Source organism: Hordeum vulgare, chromosome 4H, assembly GCF_904849725.1.
Source record: "Hordeum vulgare subsp. vulgare chromosome 4H, MorexV3_pseudomolecules_assembly, whole genome shotgun sequence".
In the NCBI taxonomy this organism is placed as follows: Eukaryota; Viridiplantae; Streptophyta; class Magnoliopsida; order Poales; family Poaceae; genus Hordeum; species Hordeum vulgare.
Window position 1 is genome coordinate 256744317 of NC_058521.1, and position 14459 is coordinate 256758775.

The 14459-nt window shown below is 45.7% G+C and overlaps 2 protein-coding genes across 2 annotated transcripts; both read left to right on the forward strand.

Annotated features, from left to right (window-relative positions):
• The first annotated feature begins 13171 nt into the window (after positions 1-13171).
• Positions 13172-13660, forward strand: LOC123450433. The gene has a single exon (XM_045127686.1). It carries the CDS (start codon positions 13172-13174, stop codon positions 13658-13660), a length of 489 nt encoding a protein of 162 aa, XP_044983621.1.
• An 87-nt stretch (positions 13661-13747) lies between these two features.
• On the forward strand, positions 13748-14205 carry LOC123450434. Its single transcript, XM_045127688.1, has 2 exons — positions 13748-13771; positions 13921-14205. The coding sequence occupies exons 1-2, from the start codon at positions 13748-13750 to the stop codon at positions 14203-14205; spliced, it is 309 nt and encodes a 102-aa protein (XP_044983623.1).
• The last annotated feature ends 254 nt before the right edge of the window (positions 14206-14459 follow it).

Here is a 14459-nt window from a genome sequence, read left to right on the forward strand (position 1 = left end):
CTGTCGTACATGGTGGAGGTCCCATATACTAGGTCCTTCTACGATACTCAGATGATTCCTAGACTAGGAGGTGGGTGGGAAATTTTTTGGTGTTTTGACAACAAGCGTTCATGTGGTATTATAGATCATATCCAGTACCGTTGGAGAATTTGGAGCGTCAGGTCTGTGGCCCATATGGCTGACCGAACATGACAGCTTGGAGTCCAATTTGAGTTCGGGGCATAACTAGTTTGCTAGAGAATCCGAGTTACCGGATACTGGGCCGCATATAGTCCTGAGTTCCAGTGGTCGAGAGGGCGAGCCCCTCACTGGTTCCTCAATAGTGGTGATCAGGTGAGTAATAGGTGGGATATCATCGAGTTTGACCGCGATCTGGATGTAGACCAATGGTTGGTCATGGAATATTCTAATGGCTTCTATTTGGCCAAGTAGCTCGTCCAATTCCCCAATATCCATGGCGTTCGTAAGTACACAGCCTACATGATCAACCGAGGGCGTTGCCACCTTCGGAGTATACGGGGATGTGCCTGGGACGCGGTCATCAGATGGTGATTGGCATGGTGCGTCCCGTTCGATATGTGTCGTGGTTTTGTGACGGCAGATGTCCTCGTGAAGGTCTTAGGTGTGAGGTCATCACACTATGTGGCTCCTTGAGAGGGGTTGGTCGGAATCGAGATACGTGGAGTTTACCCAGGTTTGTCCCCTCCGATGGATGTAAAAGCCTACGACGTGCTTGTGTTTCATTGATGAAGATGATGCTCTCGATTACAAGGGTGCGGAATCACTACCTCTAATCTCGAGGGTGTCTAATCTGTCTATCTCATGATTTGTCTTGGCTAGCCCTAATTTTACTTCACTTGTCCCTCTTGGGGTGCCCTGCCCCTCCTATATAGGTTGAAGGGGTAGGATTTACGTAGAGTCCTACTAGGACTAGGACTAGTTTCTCTGGGAAGGATTTCCTCCTCTTCTTGGGCCTTCTCCGTGAGCCGTCTTGCGTCGGCTTGCACACTGGGCCTTGTGCTTCGTCGTCCACGTAGATCCGGCGAGCAGGGTAGCCTATGAATCACTAGCTCATGGGCCGGGTCAAACCTCCTGGTCGGGTCAAACCTTCTCGTCGGGTCAAACCGTGAGCTATATCTCCAGCATTAGCCCCCGGGTTAGCTTGAATTTATTCATGGTAAGCTCCTAAAATTAGAATAATAAATATGTTAAGGGACCGACTTTCTCCTTGGCCAGCTTATTTTAATGAAGTGGCTTCTCGAAAACCTTGATTTCTTCGAGCCGTCTTCACAATCATGTTGCTAGTCAATGTTCTTTTGAAATATTGGGAACAAAACACCCATATGTCATTGAGTGGGCTTCCAATGTTTTGATCAAAATATTGGAGATAAGAAAACCGTATGAAGTTGAGCTGACTTCCATTGCTTCGGTTTTGATGAAAAATGTTGGGAATAAAAAAATTGTCTGTTCTTAAAACACTTCCAACTTGTGAAGCCGGGTTTCTTGTATGCACTTTGTCCACTCGACCATATAGATAGCTTTGTGCTTGCGTTTCTGGTATTGTTTGCAAGTGTTGGTGATGAAAATGTGGTATTGACCATTGTTCGGCTGCTTAGGGCTGCTTTGAAACCCAGATTGATTATTATGCTGTTGATTGCCCTGATCAGGATGCTGCCCATTGACAGTGTTTTTCTTGGTGCTTAAAACCCGATCTTGAGCCGCCTGGTTCATCGAAACCTGATCTTGAGAATCCGCCAGACGAGTCGCCTTGTGAGACGGCTCCATCATACTGACCCGGATGTCCTCCACCATTAACTCTTGCATGATATAACAATTCTCCCATGAGTGAATACATGTCTTGTCTTGGGTACTATGCTTTTGGGCAAGGCGCCATGAGTGTTTCCTCATAATTGCACGTCTTATTCCCATTGTAAGCTCTTCCAAAGCGGCATTGGTTCTTGCACCCAGTATTGGTATTACCCAGAAATTCTGACCTCCCCTCAGGCTGTTTTTGTTTATTATTTTTGACCTTCAGGGTTTCCACCTTACTAATTGCTCTTTTCACCTTCACCTTTCTTGTTCTGGCCAATTTTCTCCTCGTCCGATCCGAGATCCTTCATGCCATCTGACTCAGCATACCTCATCATAACATCCATTAAATTGCCCATGTCTTGAGTCCTTTGTTTTAGGCGACCAAACTTTAGGACAAGCGACTGGAAGTGACAATTTTTCTCCAAAATCAGGAAGGCTTGGGAGGCCATAATGCTGTCTAGTGAGTGGATGATTTCTGCAACCCGGTGGGTCCAATGATGAGCTGACTCGCCTTTGCGCTAGCCACAATGTTGAAGGCCAACAATTGTCATCGGCCATTTGCATGTTCCTTGAAAATGTCGGGTCATGCTTGTTGGTGACGCCAGCTCAAACAACTGCACTCTGGTGGATTTTGATAAAATTATTGGGAATAAAGAAATCCACGTGATGCTGAGTCGGTCTTTCAATTCTTCATCTAGAAAAAATATGTTGAGCCTGTCTTTCAATGCTTCAGCTCCACTTTAAAATTGATCGCTTGAGGATGTTCTTCCTCTCCCTCTTTTTTCGTCCACATTACGTGTATCCCCCAAGCTCCGAGTTTATAAGTTCATGATAACTTGGCGCTTCACGTAGAAAAATATCTTGGTTGTAGCCCCAAGGGTCGGGTTGTCTTGCTTGCAGCAGCCTGGGACATGTAATTGTCTATACTTAAAAAGCTTAAGCTATTGTAGCCCCCAAGTGCCGGGTTGTTTTTTGCTTGCAACAACCCATGACTTTTGAACTTGGTTTTGAATGTTATAGATAGATAGCTTTGGAGAATTCCGGGGTGTCGTCTGAGTCGCCAGATATGATCTCAGTGTTTTGAATTTCACATGTCTAGCCCCCAAGGGCCATCTCATCAGTATGCGATGGCCCGGGTCTTCAATTTGGACCTCATAATGTGTTAAACAGTTCAATGATGTAGCCCCCAAGTGTCGGGTCGATTGCGTGTCATGCCCAAGATGCGACCCTATCCTCAATTTGGCACGAGGGGCCACGTCAGGGATAGAAGCGCATCTCGTCGTGTTGCAAGAATGGATATCGTCACAAGTACATGTACTGAAAAGAAGAGATATATAAAAGAATTGGCTTACACTCGCCACAAGCTACATCAGAGTCACATCAGTACATTACATAATCATCAAGAGTAAGAGCAGGGTCTGACTACGGACGAAAACAAATGACAAAAGAAGAACGACGTCCATCCTTGCTATCCCAGGCTGCCGGCCTGGAACCCATCCTAGATCGATGAAGAAGAAGAAGAAGCAACTCCAAATGAACAATCAACGCACTCGCGTCAAATAACCTTTACATGTACCTGCAACTGGTGTTGTAGTAATCTGTGAGCCATAGGGGACTCAGCAATCTCATTTCCAAAGGTATCAAGACTAGAAAATCTTAATTGGGTGAGGCATGGTTAAGTGGTGAGGTTGTAGCAGCGGCTAAGCATATATGAGGTGGCTAGAACTTACGAGTACAAGAAATAAGAGGGGGGAAGATCTAGCAAGCGGACGTGAACTACGGATGATCAAATGAATGATCCTGAAGACCTACTTACGTCAGACATAACCCCACCGTGTCCTCGATCGGAGAAGGAACTCACGAAAGAGACAGTCACGATTACGCACACAGTTGGCATATTTTAATTAATTAACTTCAAGTTATCTAGAACCAGTGTTAAACAAAGTTTCCACGTTGCCACATAATCGCGGGCACGGCTTTCCGAAAAGATTTAACCCTGCAGGGGTGCTCCAACTAGTCAATCACAAATTACCACAAGCCGCATCGAAATCCTCAATCACGAAGCTCGCGGTCTCGTCGGATTCCCTAGTGGAAAACCTCAACTCTGAGATTACCCAAAGCATCACCGGAATCCCAATGCACAAGATATTTCGTCAAAGGTAAAACTAATCTAGCAAGGCCGCCCGACGTATCGACGATCCCGATAGGAGCCGCGTATCTCGTTCTCAGGACACGACGGATGAGCTAGACGTCGGGATCGCTAAACCTTCGGGTGACCAGAGGGGCGCCGGCCATCGCTCAGGTGGGACCAACACTCATGAGGAGCACTGGCCCGGGGGTTGATTAAATATCCTCGGGTTAATTACTCCCTATGCAATTCATTAGTTGTTAGGCAAAAGTAGTACCAAAGTCGGGCCTTGCCAGACCAGCTTTAATCTAAAAGAATTATCAAGGGGGTCTCCATAACAACCCCAATCGTGTTAGGAGTGCTCATTTATGGAACATAACATCGGTAGCCGAAAACTAAGGGGGCAAAGGTGGAACAAAACACCAGGCTAGAAAGGCCGAGCCTTCCACCTTTTACCAAGTATATAGGTGCATTAAAATTAAATAGCTTTTACATATGGTGATATCACAAGGGACTCATGTTATCACACGGAAGCAACTACACCTGCAACTAGCAACGCTAACAACATGGTTAAGCAAGCACTAACATAGCCAAACATTGGTTTGCTAGGTTGAATAGTTGAAGGTTTCATGGCATAGTTGACAGGCTGATATTTAACAAGTGGTAGGCAACGAGACGTAAACGGTAGAAACGGTAAAACTAGCATGGCAATGATAGTATTGATATCTGGGGAAATGGTCATCTTGCCTGAGATCCCGCTTGGAAGAAGAACAACTCCGTGAATTCGGCGAACCAACGTAGTCGAACAGGTCCTCACATTCCGACACGCTTGCGGAACTCTATCGAGACGGAGCAAACCGAAAACAAGCATCAACACAGATATTCACCACACGATGCACAACATGATGCAAACCTATTATGATGCATGATCAGTTCAATCATGCAAGTGATGACATGGCAATTCACCTCACGCAAACACTACACATTAAATGAAGCTCGATATGCAACGAGTTGCATAACGACGAAACCCCACAATTGATTATTAGTTCACTCCCGATTATTTACACAACAATATTAAATGTTGTTAACAAGGCAAGGGTGAAGCGGTGATTCTACATGGTATCCTAGACGGTTAACTCGCGGAGCATAGAGCAGAGCTACGACACAAGAACTTGCAACACAAGATGTACATGCCATGAATGTATCATGCATGCAAGTACAAACATCACGGGCAAGAAGAGAAAGAAACAGGTGTCGCCACGGTGAGCGAGAGGGAACCATGGCGGCAAGACGGAAACGAAGCCACAACAACGTTCCTATCCCGATAACTCATCGAGATATCGTGCCAACGTATAGGGAGTGTGTGTGGGAACGTTAAATAAAGATGGGGTGATCCCGGTTACCGGGTTCCCATGTGTCGGGGCACAACATCAGAGGGACAACATGCAACGGGCAACATACGGCGCAAACATACAGTACATCTCATTCATCATATGCGTTCGGTACACGACACGTCTCATCGGTATACCTTTGAAGCGTGCATATCGGAACGGTTCGGATCGGGGCGGACGTCGTGGTCGTAGTTGTCGTCGTGGTAGTAGTTGTACACGGTCTTGTCGACGGTAGTCGAACTCGTTCCCGGGGGTCGACGCGGGTGACGATGTTCACGGCAAACTTGTCGACGAACCACAGCAGGCGGGGATGTTGCCCGCGACGATGGCACGCAACACAAGAGCAACAACAACAACTAGCAACGCAGCAAACTACCTACACCTACTAGCACTAGCATCCAACAGCAAGCAAGCTAGCACCTATCTAGCAAAATGGCGCGTAGCAAGGCAAGGCTAGCAGTTATCTAGCAGCAGCAAGCAGCAGCCAACGCAACCAGCAACTCACAAACAGTAGCAGTCGGCAACAGCAAGCACAAGCAACAAGGCACAACAACCTACAGGCAGGCAACGGCAGCGTCGGCAGCAACTAGCTAGCATCAGCCGACATCAGCAGCATCAACAGGCAAGCAGCAGGTGCAAATCGGCAACATTAGGCATGCATCCGTAATAGAAACAACTACCGCAAGGGCAGCAACTATCTACCCGGCAACAGCGGCAGCAATAGCTACACAAGGCGACAACAAGCAGCAGCACATCGGGCACAACAACTCGGTAGCCACAGGCAGGGGTGACGGCGCACCACGACGAGGGCGGCGGGGACGGCGAGGCCACGGCGGCTCGGCGAGGCACAACAACTCGGGCGGATCAGCCTGGGCCAGGGCGGCTCGAGGCGGCGCGGCGTGGGAGCTCTCGGGGAAGAAGGCGGCCATGGCGCGGGGCGGCGAGAAGAGGCGAGACCGAGGGCATGGCGGGGAGGCCTAGAGGCGAGGCCATGGGGATCGGGGAGGAGAGGTTGAGCGTGGGGGATTTCCTCCCTGGGCAGGTGGCGGCGCGTAGGGACGAGGGGGAGATAGAGGGTGGAGGAATCGGGAGGAGGAGAGGGACGAGGGAGAGGGGAAGACGGCGCACGGGGGAAGCGGACACGGGGACGAGGGCGCTAGGGTTTGGGGCCTGGTTGGCCTTGGGCCGGGTGGGCCTCTCTCCCTCCCTCTATTTTTGTCTCTTTTTTAAAAAAAATCAGAAAACAGCACAAAAGAAAAATGCTTTTAACAAAATAAAAAATGCCTTTTTTTACTCCTTTAAAAATACATCCCAACTTTAAAAAACAGATTGGCATTTTTAAACGAATAAAAATAACCTTTTGAAGAATTAAAATAAACCCTTTTACAAAAGAATAAAATAAAACCCTTTTTATTTAAAGAATAAAATAAAGGCTCTTTAAAGGAGAAAAGAAATGAGACTGTTTTAGAAAATAAACAAAAGGAAGAAATAAAGAAAACCCAAGGGTTGCCCCCACATGTAATAAAATGATTTTCTAAAAGAAGAGAATCTTTTGACAGGGTTAAAACTGAACTCTTTAGCAAAACCAAAAAAGAAAGAAAAGAGAGGGGAGAGAAGGTTTACGTCCATGGTGCAACAGGGTTTGAAGCGGCTCTGTTGCACCCACTCTCAACACGCCAACGAACAACGCCACACTCACAAAGCACTCACAAGCAACACCGACAAATAACACAGTTGACATGATGCCATGCATGATGCGATGATGCAAACTACATGACGATGAAACAAACAAAAATAACCACACGACGGAAACGGAAACAAAGGGGAATCTTCTGGAATGTCGGTCTCGGGCTGTCACATTGCGTGCGGCGACTCGGGACTTTCATGTACTCCTTTGAAAAGAAAACATCATATGATGTAGCCCCCAAGTGCCGGGTCGTATGCTTGCAGCGACTTGGGGTTGTGTGAGAATAATATAACACATCATAATGCACTTCAGAAGCAACCCTGAATTTGAATGAATCCTTGACCTTGGTTGTAATGCAACCTAGTATTTTGTCGTTTGTACTAATATCCTGGAATAATGCCATTGTCCTTGAGATGAAATCCCTGCTCGTGGTTTGCAATGCAACCCGGCAAATATATGCTTGAGAAAACCATAAGTTTTGTAGTTTACTATAGAGCACATGTTGAGGAAATCCAAGAGCCGGTCAATTAGGTGACCCGACATTTATAAGTGATGCGCCAGCTCAGCAATATGTAATATACCAGTTCAGCAATATGTGAGAAAGTAGCTTTTCGACAATATTTATATCGCATATGCTGATTTGAAAAAGGCCCAATCATTTAACACTAGTTATGATAAACCATGATGAAAATCCGGCCAGTTTTGGCTCTCAAAGACTTTATTTGCTCCTACAAAAGTTTATGTTGTAACCCGGTTTGAAGATCGGCATGATATATATGTATGATGCATAATGCAATCCAGGATGATGTATGATTGAAGTAGTCATAATATGACTGTAGCTTTTGTGACCCGGTCATTCACGACGAGCTGGTAAAAATAGTACTTGTACTTGAAAAGATCAAGTGGTGATAATATAAAGGAATAATAATTTGGCTAAGTGAGACACGGTAAAAATAGACTCACTTTCGAAGTCAAGTCTTGCTTCAATGAAGCGGGCACAATAACCCATGGTTTATCCTCGCTTTCAATATGCCGTCTCTCACGTGACATACCCATGTTTTAACCTTACTGATTCAGGGTCTATAATGGATTGATCAGTCAAGAGTGACCTTCTTCGGAGTCGCCAAAACATACCGGTAGGTTTAACCATTTTGTGGCGTCTTTGCCGATCAAGAGGGTATGGAGCTAAACTCTTTGAGTTAGAAGCCCCCAAGTGACCTATAATCAAAATAGAAAATCCTGGCATAGGATTGTAGAAGACAATGCTATTACTGCTAAACAACTCGGGGAAGGTAATCCTAGACAAGCCGGCTTGATTCTATTGATCACGCTATGATAATCCGATAAAGAAGGATACCCATGTTTGAACAACGCATCGTGGCAGGTGAACTTCTTTGGCAACCTTTAATTTTTTACCCATAAGGCAGCAGTCCCCGGGTTCCGGGTTGTCTTTCCTGCAATGATCCGGAGTTCTTGAATTTGTTAATTAGATCATGTCTGTGTAGCCCCCGAGTCTTAAGTCGACTTGTGGAGGCGGATTGAGAGTCTTCATACTTGGTCGCAGCATAAGCTGGTGTAAAGTTGACAGCTGAATGCTGGCATTTGAAACTGGAGATGATGTGGCGAGTTGATGATCTTTGTGATGTTCATCATATATCTTTGGCAAATGATGTGGCCAAATTGAGTTCATATGCCTCCTGACCCATGCTTTTTATTCTCATTTGATCTGGTCTTCCTCTCTTCTCCAGGGTCATTTTTCTTTCTTTGTTGCTTGGCTTTTGAATTACCGGCTCAATGTTTGGCTGGCTCAAATTGTAGATTCTCCAGGGATATTTCCTTCATTGCAATCTCTTTCGTTGCTTCTTTTGATATATTGAAGTAGAACGTATCGCTAGGGTATAACAGGCCAATGCTTCTATCCATTGCATAACCCGGTGCGACTGAAGGCTCGCGCAAACTTTGACGATGTTGCGTAAGACATGATTTCAAATGTCACTTTTCCTTTGCTTCAATGTTATTGAAGAAGACGAGCCACGGCATTGGAAACCAATGCGGATAGCGAATTGGCCATGGTGTTGTAAACTGGCGCGGACGGTGAGTCGGCCGCGTCATTTGTAAGCCGGCGTGGACTGCGAGTTGGTCACGGCGCTGTAAACGCTGGGGCGGCGACTTGCACGCGTCCGTCGGAAGATGTGGCGTGTACGGATGTCGGCGCGTGATAATATTGGTGCAGGCTCCATATCCACAATATTATATCACCTTCGTAGTGACCACTTTGCCTGCGCAGAAAATTTTTGCACACAAAGTAATTATTCATAAAATAAAAATTATACTGATAAAATAAATAAGGTGGATAACACCTGGTATCTTTTACGGATGAACGTTAGAAAGCTTGTGACATATTTGATGTTGACCAGACCCAGGGCGACGGCTTGCGCGCATTCGTTGGACGGCTCGAGCGAGCAGGCACGACACCGACGTGATGATGTAGACCGGACTGCGGGACGACGGCACGCACGCATCGGTTGGGCGGCTCGAGCGAGCCGGCACGACACCGGTGTGTTGACGTAGACCAGACCATGGGGACGGCGGCTTGTGCACCGTCGTGTTGATGTAGACGCGAGAGTCATCTTCAACGAGTATGGATGTGAGTCGGTCATGACTTTGTACGCTATTGTGGACACGCGAGTTAGCCATGACAACGTAAACCGGCGTGAATATACGAGTCGGACGTGGCATTGTAAACCAGTACAAACGCACGAGGTGACTGTGGCGTTGTTGATCTTGACTGAGCTCCATAGGGACAATACAACGCACCTTGTAGACTGTGCTCCATACGGACAATATAACGCACCTTTCTATTAGATAATTATCCCACATAAAATATATCCAGCATATACTTCGACGATAGATGATCTATGCGGAGGGTAAGAATTTTACTTTGCTCCCTGATCCACACAGTGCTACTCGCTCTCGTGCACATGCAATTGTAGGCCCGCAAGGCTGAACTCGGGACTTGGGCGAAGACGTACCCTGGCCTTGTCATTTGCGTCCTGCTGCTGGCTCCTTCTTTGTTGTGATGCCCATGTAACGACTATAGAAAGCCAGCTAGTAATTTCTTTTTGTTCTTTTCCTGATACATGTACTTCGTTTTTGTTGTTTCTGGTTTCCACACCAAGTAGTATCAGCAACAGTACCGGCTATACGCAGCAGCAACAACTCGGCGAGCACTTTCGTTTTTGTTTCTTGGTCCAGCCGAGGATCGTATAGTATTTTGTACTTCCTCTGTCCTAAAATAAGTGTCTTAAACTTAGTACAATTTTATACTAGAGCTAGTACAAAATTAAGACAGTTATTTTGGAACGGAGGGAGTATGTAACAGTAGCTTCTCGTGAAGTAGCAGCTTCTCGTGACGTAGCAGCTGCAGACGATTTGGCCACGTGAAAAGTAGCAAGGCAACTAGCAAAATCGATTATATCTTGATTCTCGTGCATGAACTACGTAGTACTATTTGAAATGATGTAAGAGCAAGTATAATAAAATACAGAAAGCAGGTTCTAAAAATTAGAATACTATATTTTTATTCAGTTGGATGAGAGAAAAGAAAAGAGAGAAAGGAAGCAGGCTCTTCGTGAAGAGCTAGCTCTAGCACCTCCTACTAGATGCTTTGTAAGAATGAAAGATGAATCATATATGATAAAAATAGTAATATTTTATAACTAACTATTGTACAAGTTAATTATAAAATAGGATATAAGATGACTTATAGCCAACAGTTGGCTATACTATTAACCATGCTCTAAGGCGGAGGTAGACCAGTGGGGCAGCTCTCCGTAGAGGTGTGACGGCCGCTGCCGCCCACGGCGACCCGCAGTAGAACGCCAACGGGTGGGATACGCCTATTACGACGGCTCAGCGGAGGCGGTGGCTCGAGGTCCACTCCGGCGAGGGCAAAGCAGGGGAAATCCATGTAGCGGTGGATCCAAACGGTTGAGCCCGCGGCTGTTGCGGCAGCGGCGGAGACCCGCCGGCGAAGGGCGGCCGTAGAGGATGGTGGCTCAACGTTAGGGCGGCTGGGTCGTGGTCATATCCGTTCCAAAGTTATCGCTGCGTCCGCTTCCCGGTCGTGGCTGAATCCACTTTGGGTCATCGCTCCTTCATTTTTTATGACTAGCTAAAGGACCCGTGCGTCGCAACGGGAGAAAAACAATTATAGTCTTCAATGATGCTGATCATATTATGTCTTTAAAATTTTTGGACATTTCTTGAAATGCATGAACATTTTTTGAATTAGCAAACATTTTTTTCAATTGCACTCAAAAAATAACACACAAACTTTTTTTCAAAATCATGGACTTTTATTGTTTTCACCAACATTGTTCTCAAAATTATGAACATTTTTCTGAATATGCAAATATTTTTACAAAAATCCTGAGCATTTTTTGAATTCACAAACATTTTATATTTTCTTCAAACTTTTATTTCAAAATTCCCAGTTTTGTAAATTGAAAAGTTTTTCAAAGTTCTAAATTATTTAAACAAAAAAATGGAACAAAAAAATGAAAATAAAAAATGAGACTAAAAACAGAGGCACGCACTGTTTTTAAGATTTTTACACGCACTTTTGTTTAAAATCATTGACTTTTTTATTTTATGGACATTTTCTCAAAGTTTAAACATTTTTTATATGCAAACATTTTTGAAAACTCCTCAGTAGTTTTTGAATTCTCAAAGAAATATGTTTTTTTGAATATTTTATTTCAAAATTCTCAGTTTCTTAAAATTGAGAAAAGTTGTTTGAAGTTCTAAATTATTTAAAGTAGGAAAAACAAAATGGAACTGAAAATAAAAATAAAAAAACTAAACTAAAAAAACAGGCGCTCACGCTTGGGGTGGCCCAAACAAATGTGTTGCATCTTTTTCCATCGCCCAGAGCGTAATATAGGAGGTGCCTACATGGGCCGGTCCAGTCCGATGATTTTCCTGTTTGAAACGTTTTTTATAAATTATAGGTGGCATTGATGGGTAATTTTAGTCAACTTTAAGGTCAATTTGGATGACGTACGGAAGAAGCACTATTTGCTTTATTAGTAGGTAAGATTGGTGAACGGGAAGAAGCATCAACTTAACGCACATCTACCAATTTGAGCAGAACCCATACTTGACTTAAAGAAGACTACCAAAAGGGTCCGTGCATTGCACCGGGTGTAAAAAAAAAATACTTAGACAGTTGAAAAAAAATGCTTAGACAATATGAAAATCAGAAGTTAAGCCATTATATATTTTTATATTTACATGTTTAATATTTTCCAATTTCATGGTCAAAATTTATCAAACCATATTTAGTTTTGATATTTAGTTTTTTATACACATTCTATATTTTTTCGTATACATCAGGAATATTTTTTATATGTGTTTGATATTTTCCAAGTACATGATTAGCATTTTTTTTCATATTAATCTGTTATGTCTAATTTTTTACATATACATTGTATTTTTTGTGTATGTTTTTTATACATTGGAAACATTTTTATATGCACATTTAATATTTTTTAAATGCATGATCAAAAAATTCAAAAAGAATTAAAAGTTATATAGTTATTTTTCATTACGCATTGTACCTTTTTCTATGTAATGATTTTTTATTCAATTTTGGCATTCCTTCGGTGCATGATTAACATTTTATCAAAGGTTGCATATATAGGTGATTTTCATAAATAAAATATTCAGAATATATCCAAATAAAACAAAAAGAAATAATTAAAAAAATAAGTGCTCAAGGCCATACTGGACCGGCCCAGTCTCTTGGCGACACAGAAAATAGGGGGAGAAAAGTGTGATGGAGAGGGATCGAACCCATTTTTAAGCGCGCACCAACAACCACTTGGGATGGCCGTGCTGTTGTGATATCTTGGTGGATCTATTCCTGTTGAAGGAAAGGAACGACCAATTTATTAGAGCATTCTCTTCGTTTATGCCGAGCTTTCTCTTCGTTTGAAGCATTGTGCATTCGGGAGCTAAATAACACTGTATATAAACAACACACTACACGGACTGAGAGATAGACAAAAAAGAGTCACGCATCAGCGAGCTCGGAGGGAGAAGACCGACAACGCTAGTGGTTACTGGCTAGCTAGCTCGGAAAGGCCACCCATGGCGAGCGGGCCGAACGGGGGAGGCAATGGAGGCGAAGGCGGCGGCGGCGGCGGGCTGATGAAGAACATGAGCCTGCTGCGGCTGCAGTACTACTGCGTGCTGGGGGCGGTGGCCGGGGCCGTCCTGTTCGCCATGCTCCGCTACGTGGCGGCCGCCGGCAGCGGCGTGGCCCTCTCCACCAGCTCCGCCCTCGCCACGGCGGCGGCGCCCGCCGGGGCCGGTGAGCACCGGAAGAGCAAGGGGATGGCGCAGGCGCCCACGAAGGCGACGGCGAAGGTGGCGACGAAGCCGAAGGAGGTGGTGGTGTTCAACTTCGGCGACTCCAACTCGGACACGGGCTGGGTGGCGGCGATAATGGGGATCCGCATCACGCCGTCGAAGGGGCGCGCCTTCTTCCACCACCCCACCGGCAGGCTCTCCGATGGTCACGTCGTCCTCGACCCGCACTGTGCTGTGGTGCTCCATCTAGCTCGCCTTTTCGCCTAGCTTAGCTTAGCTTCCAAATCTGCTCCACGGCTCCAGCAGCAGCAGGAGGAGGATAATATCCGTGCGTCTCCGACAGCCAGATCATCCATGGAGAAGGACAGCCACAAGGAGGTGAGCCCAATTCCCATCCCCACCCAACGAATCCTTGCGGGGAGATCAAATCCTCCTGTTGTCCATCCGTCCATGGATTTTCTTTCCTTTTTTCGTGATCTAGTTGTGCCGAGGCTTGATGGAAGATTCCGATGCGTGCGTGCGTGCAGGGGGAGGGGGCGACGACGTGGATGACGGTGCCGGCGTTCGGGGACTGGGACATGAAGAACGGCGCCATGCCGTACTACTCCATGGACTTCTCCAAGATCCGGGAGATGCGGAAGCAGAACAAGAAGGAGCTCTCCCGCGCCAGCCTCGGTGGCGACGACGACCTCCTCTCCCACCACAAGCAGCAGCAACAGCAGCCATCCAAGCCCCCCGAGCCCACGGAGGTGGCCGCTGATGTCCGGAACATTGAAGGCGCGCGCCATCGAGGGAGCTCGAGATGCGGCTGATTCTGCTGGATAGGATGGATGGGGGCGCGGCAGAGGAACCGTCATGTTCTCGTGCGAATAGGACAGATCGACTTACAGAGGGACTGCGGGTTGAATACCCAAAAATGGAGGGGCTTTTGTGCAAAAAGTGCCAATGACTTACGACAGAAGCGTTCCATGCTTTATTATTAGGGGAGACTCTTGCCGTACGTGACGGTACTTTCTAGCCGGCTTCCGATTGTAGACGGGATAAAGAAATCTGAACGTGCCCAATT